The 10,144-nt window shown below is 39.2% G+C and overlaps 1 protein-coding gene across 1 annotated transcript; it reads right to left on the bottom strand.

The window, feature by feature from the left end:
• Positions 1–631: 631 nt before the first annotated feature.
• On the bottom strand, positions 632–8,972 carry LOC108927558 (gamma-soluble NSF attachment protein-like). Its single transcript, XM_029246500.1, has 12 exons — positions 8,601–8,972; positions 6,336–6,403; positions 5,487–5,571; positions 4,769–4,786; positions 4,611–4,641; positions 4,181–4,290; positions 3,836–3,902; positions 3,040–3,110; positions 2,868–2,946; positions 2,560–2,639; positions 2,241–2,370; positions 632–1,128 (listed from the first exon to the last, which is right to left on the bottom strand). The coding sequence occupies exons 1-12, from the start codon at positions 8,654–8,656 to the stop codon at positions 994–996; spliced, it is 930 nt and encodes a 309-aa protein (XP_029102333.1). The 5' UTR covers positions 8,657–8,972; the 3' UTR covers positions 632–993.
• Between the last annotated feature and the right edge of the window lie 1,172 nt (positions 8,973–10,144).

Below are 10,144 nucleotides of genomic sequence, written 5' to 3'. Positions count from 1 at the left end.
ATTGGAAATAAAATCTGCACTCTTTACAATGTGGGATGCTTTTTGGAAAGTCGTTTGAATTTCAGAATGAACACCTGCAGATTGTCTACACATTTTATACGTTTCATGGATTTTGCAGCAAACTGCTAAACCAAACTGCGTTTATCGTGCATCCAGCCTCTGGAAGGTTCATATTTGCAAAATTTGGCAGCTGCTTCAGGAATCTGGAAACGAGATGACTCAGTGACACAGTCCTCCCAAATGTGTTATATGAATTAATTACTAATTAATTACTACATCACTGTTTTCCCTGTGCATATTTCATCCAAAAACACTGCTTAGAAATCTCTCGACACACGGATGAAAAGCAACAGCAAGTCTTGATTACATTTTTTTTCTACATTGGATGTTACGTATCACTGCTATACAGCTGTTTGTTACTTTCAGTTTAATCTTAAATATATCTGAATGGTTCTTAAAAAAACAAACAAAAAATATTAGCAGTTTTCTGGGCGAACATCGATAACAACAAAGCTCCCAGAACACCATGAAAAAAAAAAATCCTGTTCACGTGAACATACCAAATGAACCCAAGAGAAAAAAAAAAAAAAAAAAAACAAGCTTTTTTACAGATATAATCTGATAAGTTTCCAAAGATGACAACAATTTCTCTACAAATTCAATGTAGAAAGGAAGACAATGGGAAACAATACAAAAAAAATGTCAGCTGTGGACCTTCTTTGGGGGAAACTCTGCTATAATGCAAAACATAAAAAAAACCCAAAGGGACAAAATATTCCATATCGTAAGTAACTCTATTGTTATCATGCTTCTTTCATAACCGTGCAAGTGCATAATAGTGTCTGGACAGTTGTGCAGCAGAGGAGAATCACCTCAGAAACATTCAGAATGTGCCCAAGGAAGCAAGGTGGTAGAGGCCTAGATGTGATGCAACCCCACAGCGCACCATGGGGAAGCACAGCAAGGCAGATGATCGCTGTAACACATGTGGGGCTAACACAGCCCCCCCGCATACTCGTCCTCCTCCTCGGCAGCCTGTGTCCCACCAACATCGCCTTCAGGGGTGATGGGAGATTTCTTCTTTTTTCCACCTCCTGGCACCATCAGGCTGATTGCCAGCTTGGCATACTATGCACAAGGAGCAAAGGACGCATTGTAAGAGCAAGTGTACAATGTGATGGATGCTGTCCAGGCAGGGACACTGAGGCTGCCCCACTGAAATGTGGTCCAATCAGTTCATTAAGACAGTAGAAGCTGCTTCCATAGTGGACCTAGTCACTCTGTTCTATGAATAATTCATTCATTTGTTACATTTGTGTGAAAATTTACAGCTGAATGGTAATTAGTTTTCTCTTCAAATTATTTAATTAATAATTGAAATGACCCATTTTTAAACATCTAATTGCCTTCTGAATAAAAGAAAACTAAATTATTGAAAAAGAACAACCTAAGATACTGAGCAATAAGCAAAAGCAACAGGAGGGACGGGAACTAAGAAACAACAAAAGTCAGCCTAAAAATAAACTGAAATATTTCTATTTAAATGTTTCAATACTTGTATGTTTCACAACAATCTAGAGTTCCATTGAATTTGCTCATATTAAAAATACATGTTTTGCTCTTTGGACAAGGACAGTTCCATCTGAGGGCACACAGAAGAAGAGGACCTCATAAAGACAGGATTTTGCACTTAAAAGGAAAGAGAGAGAAGGGGACTCAACACTGAAGTGTAACTATGTAAAGTTGGGGGAAAAACATGAAAAACACCCAGGAGAGGAAAAATTTTCCATAGAAGTATTGAAATGATTATCACAGAACTGTTTTTTTATCACTATCATGTGTATTGCTGCAATATAAACTGGTATAATTAGCTATGGCTAATCTTTAAAAAGTACGTTAAATCTCTTCTTAAACAACCTACCAAAAAAAAAAAAAAAAAAAAAAGAGGTACCAATGCTGGGAATCTTTACATATGAACTTCATACCTGAAAATGTCTTCAGATATTTGGCAAAGATGCATTTCCATTACAGATGAAAGGAAAAAACAAACAGCACTGACACACATTCAAATTCATTCTTGTTCTAAAATTGAACTATTAAGTTTCCACAGGTACTAAGAAATGTTAAGATTCACATAAGGAACACAACAAATTGCACAGCAACAAGAGAAGGAAACAAGTTAAAAGTGTAATGAGTTAAAGAAACTCTCTGGCAGAATTGTTTATTCACACTGTACTTACATCGTTGTCCATATACTTGAGCAGGGGGGAGTTGCACACACGGCTCATTTGGTCCTCATCTTGTTCATCGTACGCCTGGAGTAGCTGCTCCATGGCAACACAGTCCTCGCTCCCACTGAATCCTGGGATGCTGGGAGAGATGCGGAAATGGGCCGTGCCCTCAGTATGGTTGGCACTCAGTATGTAAATAAACCAACTAGCAACCGAGGAGAGGAAAAGAAAAAACTCCCAACCAAAGAAAGGCAGAGAAATAAACCTCCAGGTATCCGAGTATTGCCCACCCTTCCTTATTCAGAATGTATCAAATTATTCTTTTCACCTGTAACTCTCACGGACGCATTTGTCTGCAGCAACAAAGTCATTTCTGTGAAGCTGAACAAGCACTTGGGCAATGGTTTTCTAGGGGAGAAAAAAAAAAAGATTAAATGCTCATGATCTCTACAGTGAAAATTTGAAAATTTCTACACAGTTCAGTTTTAGCTTAGTAACTGAACACATACAAAATCTGCAAATAAATAGTTTCAATAATCATAAGCACATATTCTATATTCATTCGCTAAGAAAAGAACAAAATCTACAAGTTAAACTGGTAAATATTCACTTTCTCTATTCCACAGTCACACATACCTTGAAGCAGGTAGGGTAGTTCTCTATTTCTTTGTACATGTTCTTCTCTTTCTGTAGGGAAACGGCTGCTTCGTCAAACCTGACAAACATAGTCATTGGAAAACCAGATGAGACAAGGACAGGGAAAAAGACCCATAGAACCATGGTAATCAGGGGAGTGTGGACGTTGTACCTGCGCAGTCTGACAAGAAGCCTTGAGGCTTTCCCTAGAAGTTCAGCAGCCTGCCTTAGACGATCTTCATTCTAGAAAATAAAAACAAAAATAGCCTCTTATTTCTATGTACTCGTGAGTTCCGTAAAAAGTGTATTTTGGCAACTTTATTTTCAGATGCTGCATAAACCAACTATTACCTGTTTAGCACTGGCGAAGAGAGTAACATTTCGGGTTGCTTTTTAGGTTTACAGCAACACTAAGGGAAAATTATTTAATATTCAAAAAGGATAAATATTGCTAAACAGAGCTACAAAGCCATGACAATGTTAAATTACACTGGGTCCTCAACTTACAAACACAATTGGAAGTGGAAGTCTGTAACAAGTCAGGTTTAGCGTGTGGCAATCAGTAAAAGCTTTAAAATACACACATTCGTCCACTTTTTAATAGGTTCTGTAAAGAGCTTGAAGCTATAGTATTTTTTTCGGATACTCTAACACTTTCTTTTTATCCATCAATCCACTCTCAAAAACCATTTGCAATACAGTGTTGCTGTATCTTCAGCTTATGCCAGATGTACTTGGTGTGAGACAGAACATACCCCCAGCAGAAAATTCATAACTAAAATATGCAACGTAAGGTACAAAATCATCATGTCACGCAATGGGGGTGATATATGAAAACCAGTATTATGCCAGGTTAAGTAGTTTGCATGAAATGTAGATTACCGAAAAGTAAAATGTTAAAAACCTTTAAAAGAATCAGTACAGCAATAATCATTTTTGAAGTCACTCTTCATGTTATTTTACCTTACCTCAAATACTGACGCTGCCTGTTGGTAAAGGTGAACTGCCTTGTCTAGATCTACAGGCTCAATTAGCCTGTAAAAAAGAGGCAAGAGATTAGCAAAAAGTTTTTTTTTACACTTTTCTCCAAATTTACATATAGTGTAAGCTAAATTATTCTCCCATTTATATGGCAAGATCATTTTCACTGAATTAATTCAGGGAAGGTACCTTTGAGGGATTGAAACCTGAGTCCTCTGAGTGAAAGCCAGATAGATACTGTGCATGAAGTGAAAATATGTGGCTCTATCATGTGAATTTGCTGTAATAAACACAGCGGTGAGGTTAAAGCAAACGCTAATGTAAGTGCTTACTTTCCAGCCCTGTCCAGCGCCATAGCAGCAGTGTCAGGGGTGCCGTTCTCCACATACATCGTGCTAGCTTTCTCAATGTACTGGATCGCCTCAGGCATCCGCTGCATGTCCTGGGGAGGAACCACACAGACTGAGCTACCTTGGATTTGCGGGTCCAGCCACAGATTCAAGCTGCAGAACACTCTTCTGAAAGCATCTTGAGCTTGGAAGGAAAACACTTAGTAGCTCGGTGTTACTGGTTGGGTGAGGCGTTCATTCAGCAAAAATCTCACACATGCAGTCATAAACTGTGACAACAGTACACCTGGGTGTTTGTAATTACACACACCAACAAAACAGACAGGATGTACACAAGTGTAAAAGAGAACAATATTACCCATAGGCACAGTAAAATGTACAAACCACTTACGAGGGTAATGAAATAACTCACCTTCAGCATCATACCGGCCTGTTCAAGAGCCCTAAAAAATAAAACTACAGATAAGGAGGAGCCATTGATAAAATCTCTAAGCATAAAATCAATACAGAAGGCATTTATCATGGATACTGATATCACTGAAAAGAATATATATGTGTTTTAATACTTACTTAGCAGCATGGAAGAGGCTGTGAATATCGTTAAGGCAAATATGAACATTTCTGAGAAATAAATCTTGACATGTTTTATACATTTCAAGTTTTAAATAGTGTTTATTGTACAATTTAAAATATTTCTTGTTACATAACATTTTATTTGAAAATCACATATGCTCATTCCCCATCTATAACTGCTTGTCTGTAGTGGGGGGGTGGTGGTCTGGAGTCTATCCAGGAAGCAGAGTGGGCTAAGCAAAGCAGGGCATACCCTGAATGGGACATCAATCCAACACAGGTTAGCCCCCCATCCACAGAGCAATTTGAAGTCACTGGTTAGCCTGAAACTTGAATATCTGAGGTGTGGGAAGAAACCAGAGTGGCTGGAGGAAACCCATGCAAACCCCACACAAACTGAACAGGGATCAAACATATACCTGAGCACACAACATGATGTACATACCTCTGTGCTGCTTTTTATTTGAATGTGACAAAGGAATATATTTCTCAGTACAACTTAGAAAAGAATTAATATAATTAAGTATAAGATGATTATAACAAGGAGTACTCAGCCCACATGAAAGAAGAAAAAAAAAAAAAAAAAAAAACTGTGCAGATCTTAGGATCATGTGGGAAGGTAAATTATGACCCCAACAGGATGTAATGCAGAAAAACTACCTAAAAGCTCCACATTCATTGATCGTTTGCGAAGGGCCAAAAAGCACAAGGATACGCTCGATTGTTGGTGTGGCACTCTGCCTCCTTCAGGTACGCATCCTTTGCCTGTTCAAGCTGCTTGGCATTTTTGAAAGCAACAGCTAAGAGGAAAAACAACGATATTTACCTTTCCATTTAAGCATTATGATACATTACCTTAACCTGAAAATGACATGTCCTCTGGTTTGTCCACCAAGTTAGTTTTAAGGAAGATATTAGGACAAGACTAAGTCTGAAGAATAAAATGCTAAAATAAAGAGGTCAATAAACACCGCATCTCATTACCCAAGACATATCTGCCTTATTCCTTGACCTTCAAACTAGCTAAACTACCTTTCCTTAGAGGATCCTCAAGGGTTTATTATAAAAATTTCATTAACAAACATGTACTTGTGATGCAAGAGTGTAAGAGTAAGGGAGAAACGGCCAGTCAATGAACACCGAAGAAAAAACATTTACCAACAATATCATTATTACTTGTTACACACTGGCTTACAAATTCTTACTTTCTAGAATGCCCAGGAGGGATGGGCAACCACTGGCCCGTGAACCCCCAGAGATTTTTTCTCCCTCAACCTTCAGTTGGGAGTTTTTGTTCCTTTCCCCGGTGGCCAGTAGGTATACTTATAGCTCTATAATAAGTTCTTCATTATGGTAGCCATTAGTTGACTGTCTTCTTTGTTTCTATCTGTTTTTCTTGCTTTATGCCTGTGCTAAAGCGCTCTGTGTCACTGCGTGAGAAGAGCGCTCTATAAAAGTAAGTTGAATTGAATTAAACTGAACATTTGTTCTAATCCCTTGCTCACACTGCTCTTCTCTGGTTTCCGAAGTTCAGTATCCAGCTGTGAATCTCAGCACTTCTCACCTGCTTTGGCGTATTCTGATGCAGCGCTGTCATAGTCGGGTTTCCACTTCATGAAACTTGTCTTTAAGCTATAAGAGTAACCACAGTGTTAGACAAAACACAACTGTCTGGTCAATGAACATGTACAGAACAGCAGGATGTTCATAATTAAATTTATTCATTTAGCTAACACTTTTGTGGTAAACGTTGTAACAAGGTAACAGTGCACTGTATGCTAACAGATAAGCCATTAAATCCAGAGATTTGAAGGATTTACTGAGTTTATTACAATTTAATGCATAAATCGTACTTTTGCTGAGATGTACGTCGCTTTGGACAAAAGCGTCTGCTAAATGAATAAATGTAAATGTATTAGTCTAAGAACTACTAAGCTTAAATAGTGAGGAAATTGCTGGAATTTATCAACTGTAAATATTGAGGAGCAAATCAAGATAGAAGCAAAAGCTGGAAATCAGATTAATACACTGAGCTCCTTCAGTGCCCAGAATTACAATAAGCAATTTAGGAACATGTTGGGTTCACTAGGGTTCCACCCAAGACAACAAGCTAAGTGTGTTTGAAAAAGTGGCAGAACATAGTGTCAACAGCTCTCTCAATGTTTCCATTTATGATAAACAAATGTATCTGTACCAAATAGCTGAAGATTAAATAGTGTAAACTGAAATCAGAAACCCCACCTTACAACGTATATCTACTACCATAATAGGCTTCACAGTAATGCCCACTCATAAATATGAAACATTATTTATTAAAGTTATTAAAGACAAATAATACTCAGGTGGGAGACAGGCTACCACCCATCACGGCTACAAGTTTTAATGAATTGACCAGATCTCATTTTAAAACAGCTAATCAAATAATTTTTAACACTCTTCTTTGGTTTAACATTAAATGAGTACTGAACATAGTATAATTTACTTGTTCCAAACTATACGGCATTTTTCTTCTTGTTCCATTTTCGCCGAAAGACAAGCGACAAAGGTGTGTCTCGGCACTGAGCGACTCGGGCCTGAAGCTGCTCCATGGTGCTTTATACACGGTCACGTCCAAGTGAAGGCGGTCAAGCTTGTGAATGACCTCTTACCTGCAGATCCATTATAATTCCATACCCAGTTGTAGAACATCACACCAACCTCCTTGGCCGGAGTGCCGAGGCTTCAGGATATGAGACAAAGATTCAAGACCCTGGTTATTGTCTAAGAATGCATCAACAGAACTGCCCCGAGCTATTTACAGGTCTTGATCAACTGCTACACCCCAGCCAGACAACTTCACTCGTCTACTTCTGCTTGCTTGGTGGTCCGGTGCACGAAAGGTAAAACTCGGAGGTACTCGGTTCTGGCTCCGTTGTGGTGGAATGACCGTCACTCAGAACTGCTGAAACTCACCTTTTCCAGACCCATTTCCCCCCAAGATCTCTCCAGCTCATGTACGGTGTAAATGTTCATGCACCGTAACTTCATGAGCATCACCAGATAAAGCCTTTTATCAGCTACTACTCCAGCATTGTATTTGCTTGCTTGTGTATCTTATTATTATTTATATATATATAAAAAAAAAAAAAAACGGTAGGAGGGTATCAGGACTTGTTTATCCTGTGTTTTATGCACCTACTTGAATGATGAACCTCAGTGCAGCAAGTGGTAGGTAACAAACTAGGTTTACCTGAGTCACATGTCTGCAGCCATGTGTCTTTCTCTAATGTAATACATAAATTGTACTTTTGCTGAGATGTACGTCACTTTGGACAAAAGCGTCTGCTAAATGAATAAATGTAAAGTGCAAAGAGCTGCAAGAGTGACCTCCGGCACCCAGCAGCACATGAGGATACACACCTGTACTGTGTCACCATGAGGAGCACAATGGAACAGCCCCTGCTCGTATCAAACAAAAACACCACCACATCCAAAAACATCTCATCTGGTCATTCAGATTAGGTGCCTGATTATGATACTGGTATGCATAAGTTTCATCATCATCATCATACGAAAGGTCAATAGCAGCACTGAGGTATAATTTCTTTTTTTAGCAAAAAAATGCTCCATAAGAGAAACGGTGGAGATGCATTGTGCTGTGTCTGCAGGATCGCGGGAAAACCATGCCATGGTCACAAGATGCAGGAAGGAGGGGGGGGGGGCGCTCCCTCCCTGTCGTTGGTCGCGCGCTACAAATACACAGGTAACCATCAGACACATAGCCAGCTCTGCGGGCGCGCGCGCACACACACAAGCCAGGGGGAAGGAATGTAACTTAGAGTTTACTTACTGTTTTTCAGCCTTTGCGATATGATCATGCGCTTCGTTTATTTTCTGAGCCGCCATGACAGGCGTTTAATTTCTCTCTAAAATGTAAAGATACTCGGTATGAAAAATGATGAGATGGTGGTTCGACACAGGCGATTGATTCGCCCCCCCCAGTTACTGTCTGACACAGCCGCGTTACTGCATCCCCGCGAAGACAAGAGTGACGTAAAACAAACACAGCTTCACTCGTGACAATAAATATATATATCAACGCGTTTTTAAGTTATGGAGATGAATAACGCGGTTCCGCTGAGGTAAAAAGCACTTAGAAGAGCTCCATCAGACAGCCTAACACCTCACTACTGCATCTGCGGTTAAGCGGACGTGGGTGCCGTAAAACCGGAAAACCGTAACTGTTCCACTTCCGGGGTCACTGCGTACAGCTAGATCGTCAGAACGCGTCTGTGATTCACAGCGGGACGGGTTTACGGATTATTAATACATCTTTTAACCACAAAATCGCCTCTAACTGACTCACCCGACAGAGAACAGGATGAAACGAAGAAAATATTAAGATGATTTTTATTATTGCAGCTTTATCTGAGGTTTTCACAGAGCACAATCTCTCGCAAATAACTTGAGGGATTTGGATTTGCGAACACATCGCGTTCGCAGCCCACTTCCGGTCCCAGTTGCGTTCACATCCCTCGATTGATGGGCTTAATTTCTTCTCTGAAATCACCCCCTTAGGCGAATTCCCGTTGTAAATTTTTCAACAGTTATGTGCAATGATTTTTTAAATAGCTACATATTATGTTTATTTCTGGGAGTAAAAGGGCTCGGGTTAGAATCCCACCTCCTGCTGTTCTACCCTTGATCAAGGCACTTTTCAGACAGAGTAGACAGAGTAAAAATTACCCAGCCATATAAATTGGTAAATAATTGTCAGTTGTGAAAATAGACTGACAGTCAATTTAAGTAAGTTTAATTGTAAGTCGTGTATCTAGTAGTATGAGTCACCTTGGTGAATAAGGTGTGTGGGCTGAACACTACATAGTATCCATGTAAGTCGCTTTGGAGAAAAATGTAATCTAAATGTAATCTCTGTGATTGGGTGTCATTGCAATATGATGATATGTTCTCCCCTGTTGGGTCACGCTAGTGTAATTAAGTTTTTGTTTGTGTTTAAATTAACTACCTGTTTTCCATTATTAAATGTTCACCAGAGTGTTTATTCCAAGTTTACTTTGTTGTATTCAATGACTGTCTCTTCTTTATTCTCTTTTCAAGTAAAAACTAATTTAAAATGACTGAAAATAGAAAATCTTCACTAACCATCAACAAGCAGGTGCAAAGGTGACTGCCGGTCACTTCTACCTGTGTTTTATATTTGTTACCTGTGGGATCATGTGGAAAAAGGAACTAGAAATTCCTGTAAATACTTCTGCACATGTGTCTATGCCAGTTCATTTGTCAAGACAGGTTAGTCAACAATTTATGCATGATTTGTGTGGAACTCAGCAATTATGGTCAGTTATCTTTAAGCTCACAGATTCAGAAATCAAG

The sequence above is a fragment of the Scleropages formosus genome, chromosome 19, assembly GCF_900964775.1.
Source record: "Scleropages formosus chromosome 19, fSclFor1.1, whole genome shotgun sequence".
NCBI lineage: Eukaryota > Metazoa > Chordata > Actinopteri > Osteoglossiformes > Osteoglossidae > Scleropages > Scleropages formosus.
This window is presented reverse-complemented; position numbering and strand designations above follow the sequence as displayed.

Excerpts from the sequence above, each read along its gene's own strand:
- LOC108927558 (XM_029246500.1), bottom strand. The coding sequence starts at position 8,656 with ATGGCGGCTCAGAAAATAAACGAAGCGCATGATCATATCGCAAAGGCT. Across the intron at positions 3,903-4,180 it reads GCGCTGGACAGGGCTGGAAA|GCTAATTGAGCCTGTAGATC; the intron begins GTAAGCACTTAC and ends TCTTTTTTACAG. Across the intron at positions 2,371-2,559 it reads TGCGTCCGTGAGAGTTACAG|CATCCCAGGATTCAGTGGGA; the intron begins GTGAAAAGAATA and ends CATCTCTCCCAG.